This window comes from Cucurbita pepo, chromosome LG02 (genome assembly GCF_002806865.2).
Source record: "Cucurbita pepo subsp. pepo cultivar mu-cu-16 chromosome LG02, ASM280686v2, whole genome shotgun sequence".
In the NCBI taxonomy this organism is placed as follows: Eukaryota; Viridiplantae; Streptophyta; class Magnoliopsida; order Cucurbitales; family Cucurbitaceae; genus Cucurbita; species Cucurbita pepo.
This window is the reverse complement of record NC_036639.1, coordinates 1,987,026-2,006,209: the sequence shown is the minus strand read 5'-3', so window position 1 is coordinate 2,006,209 and position 19,184 is coordinate 1,987,026. Positions and strand designations below refer to the sequence as shown.

The following is a 19,184-nucleotide window of genomic DNA, read 5'->3' as shown; positions in this document are numbered from 1 at the left end:
TTTTTTATTTTTTAGAAAATGTGTACTGTGTGTCATAACCGTACTAATAAGAGAATAGGTTGTGATTCCCACACTATATGTAAGGCGGTGTTAGCTTAATGTCATGATGTAATCGAAGAGAATGATGCATCATCCAACACACCAAGAAGAGTGTGCATGAAAGTCGAGACAAGACATAAATAAGATTAGGGGTAACTAGTTGTCATGAGTGCCAGAAACGAGCTTGGAAGAGGGTTGGGTAGGGTCTTGGGCCATAACCTCAAAAGTTGGGATTTCGGCGTCAGTTTTGCCTTATGGCTCTAGAGTCAAGTCTGTCTATATGAAAAATGAAAACTCGTCAAATGAAAGCTCGTCAAATTTGGTGCCAATCAAACACCTGATGGATACTCCATGAGGCCGTATGACCCTTCGTCAAAATCATGTCTACTCCACCTAGATCTACAATGCCTCACAATGTTATAGTGGGAGGCATGATATCAACTCTCCACCACTCTAGAGCCCCTATGGCCTAAGTGAACTACCCTACGACACTTACGGGCGTCATGGTGTGGGCAAGCACTGCAAGACGAGTGGACATCTTCTTTTGGAATGAATTTTTCAAGGATAGCGTTGGATGACACAAGTGTGTCGACATTGCACCCTCAACCTTGAGTCGGAGGTTGGTATATGGGGCCGCTTTCCGATACGGTATCTAAAAATGATTTAACATGAACACATGAGGGTTCATGCTTCAATGGTACTTAAATAGATGGATGCTCAGGATATCCCGACAATATAGTTGACTCATGGGTCAATTCTCAATAAGCGTATCCAAGCGAGTAGCAAAGGCCGATGACATCCAACATTTCATTTGAAAGACCTTAGCCTAGAGTAGAGATAAATCGGCTAGAGTCGCAACGAGTAAACATATGTGTATAGGTGACGTGTATGACTAAATGAGCTTCATTTCTATATGAATTGTGTCCAGTCGGTGAAAGAGAACCTTGCCTAACGTCGAATAAGTCTACAAATCTTTTCTTCCTTCCTTACTGCCCTTGCAGTGCGCAAGATGGAGCTTCGCTCACTCTGGGAACGATTATTGATATCAGTTGGGGTGTAGCTGAGAAACCCCAAATCATTACAAACTACCAGGAAAAATCTTCAGAGGACCTATCTCTTGCCTTCTTGCTAACCGATATTGGGGTATGTCTTTTCCTTCTCTAGCTTGCTTAGGTTTTAGGTTTGAGGCGTTTTGGGGAAACCAAAAGCAAAACTATGAGAGCTTATGCTTAAACTGGACAAAATATCATACCATTGTGGAGGGTCGTGATTCCTAACATGGTATCAGAGTCCAACCTTAACTTTTTTGTTCGACATTTGAGGATTCTATTGACATGACTAAGTTATGGAATAAAGGGTGTATTTTGTTCGAAGGCTCTAGTGAAGGAGTCGAGCTTCGATTAAGGAGAACCTGTTTGAGGGCTCCATAGGCCTCAAGGGAGGCTCTCTATGGTGTGCTATGTTCGAGGAGGTACTGTTAAGGATTGCTGAGAGATTAGTCCCACATCGGTTAATTAAGGAGTTGATCATGAGTTTATAAGTAAGGAATACTATCTCCATTAGTAAGAGGTTTTTTGGGGAAACTAAAAGAAAAGCCACGAGAGTTTCTACTCAAAGTGGACAATATCATACAATTGTGGAGAGTCGTGGTTTCTAGCATTTTCTACTTCTGAGACATCGGGGGAAAACTGTTCTAGATTGGACCGAGTCATCCGTGTCAAATAATTCCAAGTCATCCGTGTCAAATAATTCCAATGATGAGGCCCGTCAATTCTAAAGGTATCAGCTCCCTGATGATATCACACATGATTTCAAGTCAATGGGAGAAGATGAGAACCTATGTCTAGGAAATATTTCGATGGCAGGCTTGTCCGAATTTCAAATAAACCTGAGCAGAGGCCAATTCTGAACAGCAATCAAAGTGATATTTTGAACCCTGTTGAGTTCCTGGCTGGTTTAGCGGCTAAAAGTGTAATAGCCCAAGTCTACCGCTAGTAGATATTGTTCGTTTTGGCCTATTACGTATTGCCGTCAGCCTTATGATTTTAAAACGTGTCTGCTGGAGAGAAGTTTTCATACATTTATAAAGAATATTTTGTTCATCTCTCCACAGTCTACGAATGCTGGTTGAAGTGGTATATAGCTATGTGAATCATAAATGTTGGGTATGCTTTTGCTTAATTATAAACCTTGTCTTCATTGTTGTGTAAAGAGATCGTCAGACAGCACCGCACTCTCGTTATCTTTTGTGTCACACCATATATTATTGTAGTGTACTTATCATAGTGTACTTGTAACAGCTCAAGCTCACTGTTAGCCGATATTGTCCTCTTTAGGCTTTCTCTTTTGAGCTTTCCCTCGAGGTTTCCACACCCTTATGAAGAATGTTCCGTTCTCCTCCCAACCGATGTGGGATCTCACAATCCACCCCCTTTGGGGCCCAGTGTCCTCGTTGGCACTCGTTCCATTCTCCAATCGATGTGGGACCCCCAGTCCACCCCCCTTCGGGGCCCAGCGTCCTTGTTGGCACACCGTCTTGTCCACCCTCATTCAGGGCTCAACCTCATCGCTGGCACGTCGCCCAGTGTCCAGCTCCGATACCATTTGTAACAGTAGGCCCACCGCAACAGATATTGTCTTTTTTGGACTTGTCACTATACGGTGCGAGGCACTGGTTGGAGTAGGCTAGACCCTCTCCATAGTAGACACGTTTTAAAAATCTTGAAGAAAAGTCTAAAAAACTAGTGGTAAGCTTGAGCTGTTACCGTACTCTTTTCTAACATTTGGTGAGATAAGTCAAAACCTGAATGCCAAGACAGTGTCTGCCCCCAATCTTAGTGCAATGGACTTTCCTGCACTTACGGTGTCAAAACAGTCATCCAATATTTGATGGCTGATCCCCCAACGAAGTAAATTCTCATATTTGGTAATTGCATAGCTGTCCAAATTTGTTCAATACTACCTCAAACATTATTTTCGATCCAAAGAATCGCAATAAATCAATAATAAGTCTAAATCTAATCTCATAAAGTTTGGGAGTCTAATCTCATAAAGTTTGGGAGTCTAATCTCATAGTTTAACACTTCATCCAGTTACCTCTTTTTCGTGATCGTCCGTCCAGTTACTCCTTTTAGGCTTCAAAATTTACTTGTCAAGGCTAGACTCTAATTCCAGATGGAAGAATTGTAAGATACCTTAAGAGAGACCGCTACTGAAAGCGCATTGCCATAGATGCTCCAATCTACCTACTTGTCGTCCTCAAATATGAAAAAACATGAAATGATGATGAAAAACATGAAAAATTGCTTCAAAAGAGTCATTAAGAAGTGAGCACTAAAGAGACAAGCAACACTTGTGGAAATGTCTCAAGAGGAGTGAGAGCATGAGAGAGGCAAACAATGCCCATGGAGGTGCTAAAAAAGGAGTGAGAGCATGAGAGAGGCAAACAATGCCCATGGAGGTGCTAAAAAAGGAGTGAGCACGAGAGAGGCAAGAAACATCCATGGAAGTGCTCAAAGAGGGGTGAACACGAGAGAGACAAGTAATGCTCGTGGAAGTGCTCCAAGAAGATAATATGCCTGAGTTAATGGTTTCAATTGAATACTAACTCATGAAGCAGTAAGCTGTGAAGTTATTTTGTTAGCACATAACTCATGCATACTACCTTTTTGGAGCACTTCCACAGGCGTTGCTTGCCTCTCTCATGCTTACTCATCTTAGAGTACTTCCACGTGCATTACTTATCTCTCTCGTGCTCACTCTTCTTTGAGCACTTTCATGGACATTATTCCACAAGTGTTGCTTGCTTCTTAGTGCCAATTGAACTTTATCACTTGCAAGAGTGACTCCTTGAAGCAATTTTTTGAGCTCCTCATCGTTCCTCGTAGCTAGAACATACTTAGAATTTATCCTATTTTTCTTGTGTTGCGGCAATGTATTTGAGGACGATAGCCAGGTGGATTAGAGCATCTACGACAGTGCGCTTTCTATAGCGACCTTTCTTAAGGTACCGTTCGATTCTTCTATCTAGGAATAGGAGTTCAACCTTCACAAATTTGGAGATCTTAGTTTTGTTGCCTCCTTTTCTTCCTCCAACACCCTTGTATAATTCTTAGTATCAAGTGTTCATAACATATAAGTACAGGTAAATAATAGCTTGAAATTTCATCACTAGGACTCTGTTTTACAGCATCTTTGAAAATCTGAATAAAGGATTTGTCATACCAGTAGGCATAAAGCTTTTACAGGTAGATAAAAATTTACCAAAATCAACTTTTCCAAGAATTCTCTATAAATTAGGTCGGTAACAATATGATCTTTTTTTAATGAAGACTCTAGTGAGTCATTGTGAGATGCCACGTCGGTTGGGGAGGAGAACGAAATATTCCTTATAAGGGTGTGGAAACCTCTCCCTAGCAAAAGCGTTTTAAAAACCTTAAAAGGTAGCTTGGAAGGGAAAGTCCAAAAAGAACAATATCTGCTAGCAGTGGGCTTGGGTCGTTACAAATAGTATTAGAGCCAGGTTTCGGGCGATGTGTTAGAGAGGAGGCTGAGTCCCGAAGGGGGGTGGACATGAGGTGGTGTGCCAGCAAGGACGCTGGACCCTGAAGGGGGGTGGATTGGGCGGTCTCACATCAATTGGAGAAGGGAATGAGTGCCAGCGAGGACGCTGGGCCAGCCCCGAAGGGAGGTGGATTGTGAAGTTCCACATCGGTTGGGGAAGAGAACGAAGTATTCATTATAAGAGTGTGGAAACCTCTCCTTAGTAGAGGCATTTTAAAAACTTGGAAGGAAAAGTCCAAAGAACTATCCTTCTTTCAGACTTGTAAGTTTCTCCTCCATTGTTCAAAAACTTGTAACACTCAAAATCATATGACAAAGGATCTCAAGTTTCAAAGATTATCCAATCCCTTATTCTTTGATTCCAACCAAGTTCGTTCACATCGACACCTATTCCTTGATTCCAACCATTCTTTCTTTTTCCAATTGCCCAAAATTAAACCTTACATTAGATAATCCTCCCTTCACAGTACTAAGTAGATCTTTTTCTTATTTAAGTAAGAATATCATCTCAAACCTCAACCGTTTTAGGAGAGTATCTTATTCCATCGTCATAATACTCACTTCTCGTGTCTTTCATATATGATCATTAAGCTAAAAAAATTCCAAAGATTGTCCATTAGTGGGAGTCCAATCTCATTCTTTAACCCACAATTCTCATATCCATACTTATCGTCATTTCATCCTTACATACATAATAATCGAGCTATAAAAATCTAAGTAGGTGGGTCGAAGTTCGGCCAGCTTAACTTTTCTACGGCACCAATTTAAGCAAATCCATTTATTCTAGTGCTTTCTTCCTCTAAAATTTCACAAACCTCTTTTTATCATCCAAATAATTTTTCACTTTCCAATTGTCTCGATTAATATTCTTTCATTCTTCTAATGGCTTACGACATCTTATTCCTTGATTCCAACCATTCATCATTTCATTTTTCTAATGACTTATGACATCTTATTCCTTCATTCCAACAATTTATCGCTTTCCAATTGTATTTTCCACTATATAGTCCTCCATTTACCACGACAAAATGAATCTTTTTCCTCTTTTAAGTAAGGATATCATCTCCTTCAATTTTTCAAGGAAACCCATAGAACGTTATTATAAGAAAGTATCCTATTTCATCATCGTCATACTTTATTCACTTGCCCCAAATTAAACCTTATAAGGCAATAATACCTCAAACATTATTTTCGATCCGATGAACGAAAAGAAATCATCAATCATAACTTGAACTCCAATCTCATACTTTAAACCAAAGTTCATGTTTCCAAACTTGTTAACTTTTCTTTAGCACCCATTCAAGCAAATCCTTTCATTCTAGTGTTTTTTTTCTCTAAAATTTCGCAAACCACTTTTTCTCATCCNAGCGTTTTAAAAACCTTAAAAGGTAGCTTGGAAGGGAAAGTCCAAAAAGAACAATATCTGCTAGCAGTGGGCTTGGGTCGTTACAAATAGTATTAGAGCCAGGTTTCGGGCGATGTGTTAGAGAGGAGGCTGAGTCCCGAAGGGGGGTGGACATGAGGTGGTGTGCCAGCAAGGACGCTGGACCCTGAAGGGGGGTGGATTGGGCGGTCTCACATCAATTGGAGAAGGGAATGAGTGCCAGCGAGGACGCTGGGCCAGCCCCGAAGGGAGGTGGATTGTGAAGTTCCACATCGGTTGGGGAAGAGAACGAAGTATTCATTATAAGAGTGTGGAAACCTCTCCTTAGTAGAGGCATTTTAAAAACTTGGAAGGAAAAGTCCAAAGAACTATCCTTCTTTCAGACTTGTAAGTTTCTCCTCCATTGTTCAAAAACTTGTAACACTCAAAATCATATGACAAAGGATCTCAAGTTTCAAAGATTATCCAATCCCTTATTCTTTGATTCCAACCAAGTTCGTTCACATCGACACCTATTCCTTGATTCCAACCATTCTTTCTTTTTCCAATTGCCCAAAATTAAACCTTACATTAGATAATCCTCCCTTCACAGTACTAAGTAGATCTTTTTCTTATTTAAGTAAGAATATCATCTCAAACCTCAACCGTTTTAGGAGAGTATCTTATTCCATCGTCATAATACTCACTTCTCGTGTCTTTCATATATGATCATTAAGCTAAAAAAATTCCAAAGATTGTCCATTAGTGGGAGTCCAATCTCATTCTTTAACCCACAATTCTCATATCCATACTTATCGTCATTTCATCCTTACATACATAATAATCGAGCTATAAAAATCTAAGTAGGTGGGTCGAAGTTCGGCCAGCTTAACTTTTCTACGGCACCAATTTAAGCAAATCCATTTATTCTAGTGCTTTCTTCCTCTAAAATTTCACAAACCTCTTTTTATCATCCAAATAATTTTTCACTTTCCAATTGTCTCGATTAATATTCTTTCATTCTTCTAATGGCTTACGACATCTTATTCCTTGATTCCAACCATTCATCATTTCATTTTTCTAATGACTTATGACATCTTATTCCTTCATTCCAACAATTTATCGCTTTCCAATTGTATTTTCCACTATATAGTCCTCCATTTACCACGACAAAATGAATCTTTTTCCTCTTTTAAGTAAGGATATCATCTCCTTCAATTTTTCAAGGAAACCCATAGAACGTTATTATAAGAAAGTATCCTATTTCATCATCGTCATACTTTATTCACTTGCCCCAAATTAAACCTTATAAGGCAATAATACCTCAAACATTATTTTCGATCCGATGAACGAAAAGAAATCATCAATCATAACTTGAACTCCAATCTCATACTTTAAACCAAAGTTCATGTTTCCAAACTTGTTAACTTTTCTTTAGCACCCATTCAAGCAAATCCTTTCATTCTAGTGTTTTTTTTCTCTAAAATTTCGCAAACCACTTTTTCTCATCCTCCCTTATTCCTTGATCCAAATAATTTTCGCTTTCCAACTGTCATTGATTGATATTCTTTCATTCTTCAAATGTCTTATGAGATCTTATTCCTTGATTCCAATAATTTATCGCTTTCCAATTCTCTATTCCAACATATAGTCCTCCAATTTACCACACCAAGTGGATCTTATTCCTCACTTAAGTAAGGATATCATCTTATCAATTTTTCAAGGAAACCCAAAGAACGTTATTATAAGAGAGTACCCTATTTCATCGTCATACTTTATTCACTTGCTTCAATCAAATCAAACCTTATAAGACAATACCACCTCAACCATTATTTTCGATTAGAAGAATAGAAAGGCAATAATACCTCAAACATTATTTTCGATCCGATGAACGAAAAGAAATCATCAATCATAACTTGAACTCCAATCTCATACTTTAAACCAAAGTTCATGTTTCCAAACTTGTTAACTTTTCTTTAGCACCCATTCAAGCAAATCCTTTCATTCTAGTGTTTTTTTTCTCTAAAATTTCGCAAACCACTTTTTCTCATCCTCCCTTATTCCTTGATCCAAATAATTTTCGCTTTCCAACTGTCATTGATTGATATTCTTTCATTCTTCAAATGTCTTATGAGATCTTATTCCTTGATTCCAATAATTTATCGCTTTCCAATTCTCTATTCCAACATATAGTCCTCCAATTTACCACACCAAGTGGATCTTATTCCTCACTTAAGTAAGGATATCATCTTATCAATTTTTCAAGGAAACCCAAAGAACGTTATTATAAGAGAGTACCCTATTTCATCGTCATACTTTATTCACTTGCTTCAATCAAATCAAACCTTATAAGACAATACCACCTCAACCATTATTTTCGATTAGAAGAATAGAAAGAAATCATCAATCATAACTTGGAACTCCAATCTCATACTTTAAACCAAAATTCTTGAATCCAAACTTATCCTTATTCCGTACTTTCATACATAACCATCAACAAAAAATTTAAAAGATGGTCCATTATGAACTTGGTTGTCCAATCTCACACTTTTAACCCACAAATCTCATATCCAAATTTATCTTCTATCCTTCCTTTTACATGCATAACCATCGAACTCACAAAATCTAAGAGATTGACTAGTATCTAACTTATAAACCAAATAGAAAGTAACTTTTCTTTAGTACCAATTACCCAAATTCTTTTATTCTAGTGCTTCCTTCCTTTAACATTTCACAAACCTCTTTTTACGATCCATCCATCCACAAAAAATTTCTGATATGAATCGCCACGATAAATCATCGGCAATTCTGTATTTCCACTTTTTATGTACATAATCTTCACTTTTATCTTCTCATATGAATCTCCATGACAAATCATTGGCAATTTCTATCTTCCCCCTTTTATGCACATAATCTTTGTTTTTATCTTCTCATATGAATCTCCATCGAAACTCACCGCCAATTCTAAGGTCTATGTGCATTATCTTAACACTTCATGCGCCTTTTGTTAATCTTTCATCAAAAGAATGGCAAGAACTCTTCAATCATTAAACTCAACAAACCTAATCTCTTATCCAAACTTACCTCCCTTCTTCCTTGTATACATAACTATTAAACTCAACAAACCCAAAAGATTGTCCATTATACAGCTTATAGACCAATTCAATCCAATCTTAAGGATATATCTTTGTCTATTCTTTTAAAACTTCATCCAATTTGCTGATCTTTACAATCTTTCTTTCCTCACGAAGTATCTTTCTTATTCCTTGAATACATAACCATAATCTCAACAAATAAAATGTTGTACTTTACCAATCGTACTTTACTCACATCTATTGTTGTAGTGCAAATCTTTAAAACCCCTTTTTCTCACTTGCCTTAAAATAAATCTCCTTAGTTGCTTAATCATGATCTCCAATTCAAAGAATCACAAGAACTCTTTAAACAAAAAGGAATTCACCCCTTTAGATTAGGCCCTAGTGTTGTATCTTTAGTAAGGAATGACCGAGGATCTAAACCATCTCTCCTGTGGTCTTGCCCAACCTACAGGTTGTAGTTCCATGGGGGAAGAGCTTCTTCTTCATCCCCTTTTCAAGAGGAAGAGGTTGTTTTCTGCAATTTTATGGGATTTTTAGGTTGAAAGAAACCAGAGGATTTTTAAAGAGATTGGAAGACCTTGGGGGTGAGGTGTAGCCTTATTAGATCACACGTCTGTGTGGGAGGATGTTTACAATTTTTTGTAATTCCCCTTAAGTCTTATTTTGTTTGATTGGAGCATTTTTTTCAGGTCAATTGGGCTCCTCCTTGGGTGGTTTTCTAGTGTTCCTCTTGTATTCTTTCATTTGATCTCAACGAATGCTTCACTTTTCCTTTGAAACATAAAAAATGAAAAACTATTCCTAACACCTAAAACACCCATAAATGTAACTTAATTCCTTGCTCATGAACCTCTTTCAACTACATTCATTACAATCCTTTATCGCAGTTTAACCATTTACTCTTGAAACAAAGACATAATAAAGATTAAACATAGTAACCTAACCTTATTAGGACCATAACATTGCAGTCACACATATGGTAGTTCATGATGTCAAGTAGAAAATTACTTACATGATAGAGCGTTGAAAGTAGCAACCGGAGTTGGATTCCTTGTAGAATGGCCTCAACTTTATTGTGTTCATCTACGTCCTCCATTTCCATCTGAAATTTTCATAACATAGCTATTAACCAAAACCTTCAGCATTAGCAAATGAAATATGAGAAATAATGTCAAACTGATGAGATATGGATAATTAGAAACCATTGAAAGTGAACATTTGGTAAAGTTTGACGTGTAAATAGAACTCATTCTAGCTTGTTGTTCTTAGAAATTAAATTGTATGAATAGAATAATCTAAAATAATATTGCATGATCCAAATTTGGTAGGCCAATCTATAACTTTCATGCAAGGAGTTAAATAGGCATCAAATATCAACTTTGAAAATTTTGCATCAAGAATTAAATCATTTTATTGCATATGCACAAAATAATCCAACATGGTTTATCGTGAATAATTTTATAGTGTCATTCAATTTCCAAATCCCATTCAAACATTTTTGCACCTTGTCACACTGGATCCTTTGTAGCTTCTTTTGACCACTGGATCATTTTATTTTGTTCACTAGAATTATTTTTGGATGCTTTCTTTCATTGCCTTTTACGTTCACTCCCTTGGGAAGACATTTTTTCTATGTAATTAGAATGGTAAAAGTGATGTAAAAACAATGGCTCACCTCTGTGGATTGTGTGGTTATATTTTATGCACCCCTGTTTGCTACAAACTTTACATGAACCGGACCGTCCTATATCATCAATGAAAAAAATAATTATGCATTAATCTTCAATACAAACAATAAAAAAAAAATAAAAAAATAAAAAAAATAAGAGTACATCAAATCATACTTTCCAGAACTTATGGTTTTGACAAGCAAATACTGAAAAATATAACATCACATAATCCCTGCTGCTCTGTTTGTGCATTTGACTACAATGTTTGCTAAAGCTACAATACACAACTTCACAGCCAACAAACAATAATAAATAAATAAATAAAAACAACAATTACTTCCCAGACACCCAAAAACATCAACAAAAAATTCAACCTTACAGCATAGGGCTTGGAATCATACCAGTCTTCCTAGCAGATGCCAAAATCCCACCGGCCACAATGACAGGACCAATTGCTTTAATTTTGCCCAAGCAATCACTTCATCAAGAGCAACTGCTGCGTTCTTCCCCCCTCTGTTATCATATAACCAATCTCAATGACGTACAGAATTCGCCGTCCTCCTCTGCTTCTGCCAATACATAAATTTGAATATCAGGTTCACCCCCTGGCTCCTCACGTAGAGAAGAGATAGAATATGACGAGGAATAAAACGAAGAGTCCAAGATCATAATCACGTAACCTCTGTAATCGAAGATCCCGAATCCTCCGTAATCGAAACCACGAAAAATGCAAATCGTATCCGTAATAGGAAAAAAAAAAAAAAAAAAAAACGATAAAAAACGAACAATCCGTTGATCAATCTCTGAATTTCTCCAATTAATCCCTAAATCGGAATAGCCGGTTGAACCCTAACAATTTCGAACTCAGAACAGAATAGTCAAGACCAAACTACTCATACAATTAAAAGGCTGAAACGAAGTTCAATTACCTCTGTTTTTCATCACCGAGACGCGGCCAGAAACTTCTTTCGATTCCGCTCTCTCTTCCTCCGATTGCCTGGTAATGATCAAACGAACACTCAAGAGGTAAGAGGCCGTTGATGGAGAACGCTGTGGGAATGTGCGGAATAAGAGAGTGACAGCGGGGGAGAAATATATATATATGCAAGCCGCGGGCGTCCGAGTGGTAACGGCTCTGAAGACCGTTTTGACTTTGACCGTAGAAAGACCGTCGCCGATACGAACGGCTACGTGAATGAATAGATTACTTCCGTATTTTGAGGGATTTTGGAGATTTTATTAACAATATTTTGTTTTAATTTAAAAAACGAAACAAATAATTTTCATTTTTTTTTTTAACTAAATCTCATAAAAATTACAAATTTTTGTAATTTAATTATTGGCTTTTATATATTTTTCATAGGAATTATAGGCTATTTAGGATGTCCGATTCAATTTTTTAGGCTATATTTAGTCACTAATTTTTTATTTAATAATTTATTTTTGAATTACATATCAATTTTTAAAATAATATTTTAGAAAGGGATTGAGAAAAAAATAATAATAATAAAAAAATAATTTTCATATACTTGTATATTATTTTGGTATAATATATTTTAAACATGTAACTGCCCAGATCCACCGCTAGTAGATACTGTCGGGGCTTTTCATTTCGGGCTTTCCCTCAAGGTTTTTAAAACGTGTCTGCTAGTGGAAGGTTTCCACACCCTTATAAATGTGGTTTGTTCTCCTCCCGACCAACGTGGGACATCACAATCCACTCCCTTCGGGGTCAACGTCCTCGTTGGCACTCTTTCCTTCCTCCAATCGATGTGGGATCGCCCCCGAATCCATCTCCTTTGGGGCCCATCGTCCTTACTGGCACATCACCTCGTGTCTACCTCCTTCGGAGAACGGCGAGAAGGCTGACACATCGTCCGGTGTCTAGCTCTAATACCATTTGTAACGACCCATATCCACCACTAGTAGATATTGTCCACAATCCACCCCACAACAGTAAGTACCCTGGCAGAGGTGTGGTCCCACATGGTAAACTTAGTTAAATAATATTTAAATTTAAAATAATAAATAATTTTTTTAATTTATTTTCAATTCATCTCCTCGTTTCTCCCTCGAAGATGAAGATAATTGAGGCAAGGGCAGCCATCCGCTACTTTCATACCTTCCCGCCGAGCAAAAGCTTCCTCAGAGCTCCAACAATGGGATTCCATTCCTCATTCAGCGTCACATCTTTGAAAACCCTTAAGGTCGCCGCCTTTCCGACGACTTCCCGTCTTATTTTCAGGCTACCTACCAAAACTGCTTCTCTCAATTCTCTTCATCCTTGTTTCCGTAACCGGAAACCTCCATGTCCATTGCTTGTTCGAGCCCTCTCATTTTCGGAAGTCCAAGTCGATCCTCCAACTGCAACCGCCGGAGAAGAAATAGGTATTTTCATTGTCTCATATTGTTATTTTGTTGTTAACATGGTGATTGATTACTCCAATTTACTTTGTGAGAAAATGAGTGTTTGATGTTGTTATTGTTCTGTTCTTGGATTGGATTAGTTGCGAAGCCTCAATGGAAAGCTTCGATAGATTTCAAGTGGATTAGGGATAACAAGGATTTGGTGGCTGCAAATATAGAGAATCGGAAGTCTGGTGCCAATTTGGAACTTGTGCTCCAACTGTATGACAAAATGCTAAATCTTCAGAAGGTTAGATTTTGATTTTTTTGATTTTTTTTTTTTGTTACTTTTTGTTACTTTTCTTTTCTGTAATAGTTCTTGCACCATTGTAGCTGCATTATAATGTGTATTGATATTTTCATCAAATTTTTTGTTGCCCAACTATACACGAGGACAGACTATCAAACTAGTTTTTCGCCACTTTAAATCAATGCTTAGCTAATTGTTACTCACAGAGATCAGGAAGTTGAGCGGCTTCGTGCTGAAAGGAACATGGTTGCAAACAAGATGAAAGGGAAGCTGGAACCATCTGAGCGACAAAAACTCATAGAGGAAGGTACATACATTTTTCGAACACGTCATTAGCTTCATTTTCAATTTCCGTGTTATCGAATTCACTTTGGTGTTCTCTTTCCAGGAAAAAATTTGAAGGAAGGATTGGTTTCTTTGGAAGAAAACCTTCTTAAACTAACAGACCAGCTTCAACAAGAAGCACAATGCATACCAAACATCACCCATCCCGATGTTCCAATCGGAGGGGAGGACTGCTCGATAATAAGAAAGACGGTATTTCTGCTTTTCACAACTCTTTATTATATTTCCTAACCCCAATTCTTCTGGATGTTGTGTTTTATGTCCTGCATTCTCTCTTGTAGGTCGGTAGCCCAAGAGAGTTCGGTTTTTCTGTTAAAGATCATCTTGAACTTGGGAAGCAGCTAAACCTTTTTGATTTTGATGCTGCTGCTGAGGTACAATCCTTGTTCAATTTAAGATACCCAAGAGGAGTTACTAGTTCACCTTGTCATGTATATTTGGAATGTTTTACGAAGAAAGCTATTGTTTTGACTTTAAATCTTCACAAAACATTCTCTCTATCTTATTTTTGGTTAATGCTTATCATTCTATGTTATAAATTGGAATCGTTTATCGGACTTTGCAACTTTTGTTTAGTTTGAGAAATCCAATCCATGATCTATAACTCTGCTTAGTCCTATTTCGAACTTTTATTAGTTCAATAAATTTATGGTAGTGGGAACTGCCTTATTGTAATGTTGCTGTGGCTTATACAGGTCAGTGGATCTAAGTTCTATTACCTAAAAAATGCTGCAGTAACCTTGGAAATGGGTCTAATCAGCTGGACACTCTCAGAAGTAATGAAAAGGGGCTTTACTCCTGTGATAACCCCAGAAATTGTGAGGTCCTCAGTTGTTGAGAAGTGTGGATTTCAACCTCGTGGTGAAAATACTCAGGTTTTGCAACTTTTCTCTAACCCCTTCTCGGTTTTTGTATTTTTAACGTACCATGCAGAGAAAGTTAAAGCAATAATCTCCGAGGTGTTTGACTGCTAGTTTCATCGTTTTGAGATAACTTCTCAGTCAACCTTGTATATTTTGAACTTCTATTGAGTCGTATTGAGATGCTACTTGTTTTCAAGGCCTTAGACTTAGATGTTGAGCAGAGTATAGACTTGACCATTGCAGACATGACCCAGGGAGTAAAACGTTTGAATAGAATGAGAGGTGTCCTTTATTTGTAAGAGTGTTTAATTTCCATCTTTCCATACTCACTTGTGCTTGGCAGGTTTATTCTATTGAGGGAAGTGACCAGTGCCTCATCGGTACTGCAGAGATTCCTGTAGGGGGAATTCACATGGATTCTATCCTTGCTGAGTCTTCACTACCTTTGAAGTATGTTGCTTATTCTCATTGCTTTCGAACCGAGGCAGGTGCTGCTGGAGCCGCAACCAGGTACAGGCCGACATGCTTCCTAGACTGTTTTCTTTTCTCTCAATGACTATCTTATATAATGAATCTCTTTCCTAAATCAACACCTTTAAGGCTGTGATTCCACTGTCGTTTGATAACTTCATCTCCTTATAAATGAACAACCTGTGAACCTGCGTCACATCGTTTATAGCACTCTTGTTATTACTATTGATGTATGTTCTCTATCAAGTGTTTGATATATAAATATAATGCTGAGCAGGGGCCTGTATCGAGTCCACCAGTTCAGCAAGGTAGAAATGTTTATATTATGTCGACCTGAAGATAGCGAGTCCTACCTCGAAGAACTCATTAGTATTGAAGAGGACCTTTTCACATCACTGGGATTGCATTTCAAGTGAGAACCTGCATTTATTTGGGTTTTAGTTATCTTTATTGTCACTGTATTGTTTGAATAACACCTGTTTTCGGTTGCCCCATTTCATTTCAATGTCTCCTCTTTGCAGGACCTTGGATATGGCTTCCGGAGATTTAGGTGCACCAGCTTATCGAAAATTTGACGTGGAGGCATGGATGCCAGGTCTAGGACGGTACGGTGAGGTACTCGTTTCTCCTACTCTCTGCGGTTGGGGTACGATTAGAGTTAAATTGTCTTATACTTATACATCCTATCCTGTCCACAACAGATATCAAGTGCATCAAATTGTACCGACTACCAAAGCCGCAGATTAGGAATCCGATATCGTCCACAAGAACTGATACCAACAACATCAAAGAAGAAGAATAAAGGCAATCTGGCGCCCACACAGTTCGTTCACACACTGAATGCAACAGCTTGTGCAGTGCCAAGAATGATTGTTTGCTTGCTTGAGAATTATCAGCAGGAGGATGGCTCTGTGATTATTCCTGAGCCATTGAGGCCTTTCATGGGCGGACTAGAGATTATTGCTCCCACATCCACATAGTGTCCTGAGTTTCCCAAAAGTTTCAATTTTTGCAGCACACAGCCTATTTATGGTGAAAGAGTGAGGAATTGAAAGAAATTCATGCTGGCCACGGATCATCCAATAAATCTCCCATCTTAGTTCTCCCATTTCTGGTACTTAGCTAATTGGTTTCCACATTAAAATATTGAGATATGTGTAGCTTAAAATGTTTTAAGTTATTGCAGCTGATTACTACATTATATTTGACCATTTGGTTGGCTTTTAAGCACTTGACTCTTATTTACAGTTTCCTTAGAGTAGTTTCTTCTAAACATAGCCATATATTTGACGTTGTGTGAGATGTTGTTTGAGATCCCACGTTGGTTGGGGAGAAAAACGAAACATTTGTTATAAGGGTGTAGAACCTTCTCTCTAGCATACGCGTTTTAAAAATCTTGAGGGGAAGTAAAAAAAGAAAGACCTAAAGAGGACAATATCTACTAGTAGTGGGCTTGAGCTGTTGCACGCTGTCTTTGAGTAGAGTAAATTATAGAGTTCATTTCATTCGGAGTAAATAGCCCATTTCTTTGCTGTTGTATAATTTTAAATGCTCGCTCCCTTTCGGAGGGCATAGCCACAAACTAGGATATCTACTTACCGCTTAGACTTTTGACTCGTAATTATAATCTTTTTTAAGGGGGAGTCACCGCAATTCTTTGGAAAAGTCCCATTCCCTTACGAGAATGAATAGAATTGGAACGAAGTATTTTAGAAGATTACAACAAATTAAATGTTTCAAATTGTATAAACTATGGCTAATTAGCCTTCAAATCAACTTCCCATACAATTGTCGAAATGCCTGCTGTACAACCGATTACAAAAGGGATAGTAGCCATCTTCAAGTTTAATTGTCCGAAACTCGCTATAACTTGAGTTTGCTCAAATCAACTTTCTTAACTGGATAGGTATAAGCTTCGTAATTTATCTGTTGTCCCAACCTACTTATTTTTGTCAGAGTGGTAATTAGATCAACCTGGAGGTAAATCCGAGTTTGAGAATATAAGTTCAAATGAAAATATATATTAGATTCAAATATGTAAAGACTTGATTAGATTGATTGTAAAACTAGACATTCTCAAGACTGGACTTAAGTTTCATCTATTTTAATGTTGAATTGAAAAGAAATAAATAATCATGTGCTCACCTCATAATCAGTCTGGGATACTGTTTCACGGCTACGTTGATACTTTTGGACCCATGGAAGAACATCAGGATCTGAGGCTAGCAATTCCTCGATTGCTGTTTGATCAGGACCCAGAAATGCTGACAGAACAGCTAGCTGATGAAAGTTCGAATGAAGCTTTAGCATTCGATCACTTATAAAACAAACAAAACATCTAAAGATAATTTCAGCCACACATGTTTAGTCTTTTGTTTTAGTAGTTTTGTCTCTTTAACTTCAAAGCACATTAATCATCCAGTAAAAAAGGAAAACTTAGTTCATCCTCCAAGCATATAATCTATTAAGATGTGAGTTAAGTGAAAAATGATTAGAAAAGAAAGAAAAAAGCAACAATGACAAAGGATTCGGAGAATGTTTTATGAATCAAATGGCTAGATTGATTTTACAATGACTCAGATAAAAATACACTATGGAATTTGTTTGATGTGTTAAGTAATAAGAATATATTTTGACTGAAAAAACAAACACGAGACATGAAATCCCCAAGAGATGCTGCACGAACAAGAACTTAATGAAGAAAATGAAAAGAGACAAGTTTTATATTTGTTAGACCACTCAAGTACAAAAGGCAGTTTAGGTTATGGGAAGTGCATTTACCATAACGTTGAAATGTGTTTAGATTTCATCTTGCTAGACAGCATTACCATAGAGCCTAAATCTAATAATGCTCTATGATAATTATTTTGCTAGACAGCATTATTAGATTTCATAAGAATGAGCTCAAAGTCGTCCAGCATATAATTGTTTTTCATTTTATTTTACTTCTATACAGATACCAATTAAGTTTTTTGATATATATATATGGACAGATTACTACTTGTAAGGCAGCAAAGTATTTCAGATGGAACACTAAATTAAGGAACATACCTGTCGGGGACCAAATCCAATATTAGAGAACTTTTCTTTCATTTCCTGAACGCTAGCTTTCCCCCAGATGGGAACCCTTCCCTCAGGATCAGGCGCTTCAGTATCTGATCTTCCAAATTCCCTCTCAAACAAGCCCCACTGTAGGCACAAGGAAAGATTTTTGTTTGTGTTATGCCCCAAATAATAAAAATATGGAAAATGCACACCTTTTGGACACAAAGTTCATTGAGCTCTACCCTAGAGCATTTATCTGCTTATGAACAGACTGCAATTCTCAGAACAAAGTGTCTGTTCTCTTCCACTTGGATGAAGGCCAAGAAATCTCAAACAACTTATGGTGATGACTTAAACATGCTCTTCAATGGAGTTGGCACAATCTTCTGTTGGGAATAAACAGATGCAAGAAACTACTTTTCAAGATTATTTCAATAACTTTGGTACCCAGAAACATTCTTTCTGAATAACCTATTCACTCTAATACCTCTTGACAAGATCAGTTTGATTGCATGGCTTTTGTCACGACCCGATTTTCGAGGCTTCGAAAATCAGACCGTGNGGTCTCTATTTCTATTTGATTTCACACTTTGCTGAATTGCTCGATTGGACTACTAAGCCATGTCTAACCGGATAATCATTCTCAAATTCTTCTTTAAAGACTGCCTTGATTTGCTTCAACAGAAGCTCGATAACCGTCACCAATATCGCTCATCAAAATAAGAACTCGTTTAGGGTTCTTAGTCTTGACTTTATTCAATGCCACAGCCCCATCTCCTGCGCTACTTTGAAGCCATTGTCTCTAATCCCAATGGCTCCATCAGCAACAACACCTCACGAAGGGAACCCCAGTGAGGGTTTGTCACAGTGGAACCTTATAACACTACTGAACCCGTTTAGAAATCTCCTTAGGTCACCGTTTGAACTCAATCTCAACAAAACTCCGGACCTGATTGTCCTTTTGCCAAAATGATTACCGTCAAACCGATTCAAGTTAGATCATCCATCAGAAATCAAGCTAAGAAACTTCCAACTGAACTCAAAATAATCTAATAGAAACAAAATTGAAAA

The 19,184-nt window shown here is 37.6% G+C and overlaps 2 protein-coding genes and 1 long non-coding RNA gene across 5 annotated transcripts in view; 1 reads left to right on the top strand and 2 right to left on the bottom strand.

The window, feature by feature from the left end:
* Nucleotides 1-8,445: 8,445 nt before the first annotated feature.
* LOC111788350 lies at nt 8,446-11,912 on the bottom strand. Its single transcript, XR_002814146.1, has 5 exons — nt 11,663-11,912; nt 11,135-11,302; nt 10,739-10,807; nt 9,092-10,165; nt 8,446-9,027 (listed from the first exon to the last, which is right to left on the bottom strand). It is a non-coding gene; the product is annotated as an uncharacterized LOC111788350 (long non-coding RNA).
* An 887-nt stretch (nt 11,913-12,799) lies between these two features.
* Nucleotides 12,800-16,315, top strand: LOC111788147 (serine--tRNA ligase, chloroplastic/mitochondrial). Of its 3 annotated transcripts, none has more exons than XM_023668373.1 (10): nt 12,800-13,121; nt 13,241-13,389; nt 13,603-13,696; nt 13,778-13,926; nt 14,016-14,108; nt 14,430-14,609; nt 14,941-15,107; nt 15,346-15,480; nt 15,590-15,683; nt 15,770-16,315. In XM_023668373.1, exons 1-10 carry the CDS (start codon nt 12,812-12,814, stop codon nt 16,046-16,048), a joined length of 1,650 nt encoding a protein of 549 aa, XP_023524141.1. In that variant the 5' UTR covers nt 12,800-12,811; the 3' UTR covers nt 16,049-16,315. The 3 variants fall into 3 exon arrangements, with proteins under 3 accessions (XP_023524141.1, XP_023524142.1, XP_023524143.1); XM_023668374.1 differs by having other exon boundaries at nt 15,590-15,678; nt 15,770-16,005; XM_023668375.1 differs by lacking the exon at nt 12,800-13,121 and having other exon boundaries at nt 13,250-13,389; nt 13,596-13,696.
* A 406-nt stretch (nt 16,316-16,721) lies between these two features.
* LOC111788220 (thylakoid lumenal 29 kDa protein, chloroplastic-like) overlaps nt 16,722-19,184 on the bottom strand; it is a 13,046-nt gene continuing 10,583 nt past the window's right edge. The window contains exons 9-11 of the mRNA XM_023668498.1: nt 18,120-18,257; nt 17,214-17,348; nt 16,722-17,042 (exon numbers count right to left, since the gene is read on the bottom strand). Of these exons, the coding sequence (XP_023524266.1) occupies nt 16,932-17,042; nt 17,214-17,348; nt 18,120-18,257 (384 nt within the window). The 3' untranslated portion in view covers nt 16,722-16,931. The remainder of the gene's footprint in view (nt 17,043-17,213; nt 17,349-18,119; nt 18,258-19,184) is intronic.

What these genes read in the sequence shown, in the direction of transcription:
- LOC111788147 (XM_023668373.1), top strand. Translation starts at nt 12,812, where the DNA reads ATGAAGATAATTGAGGCAAGGGCAGCCATCCGCTACTTTCATACCTTC. An exon ending in ATTTTGATGCTGCTGCTGAG is followed by an intron (nt 14,109 to 14,429) that starts GTACAATCCTTG and finishes TGGCTTATACAG; the next exon opens with GTCAGTGGATCTAAGTTCTA. An exon ending in GCTGCTGGAGCCGCAACCAG is followed by an intron (nt 15,108 to 15,345) that starts GTACAGGCCGAC and finishes AATGCTGAGCAG; the next exon opens with GGGCCTGTATCGAGTCCACC.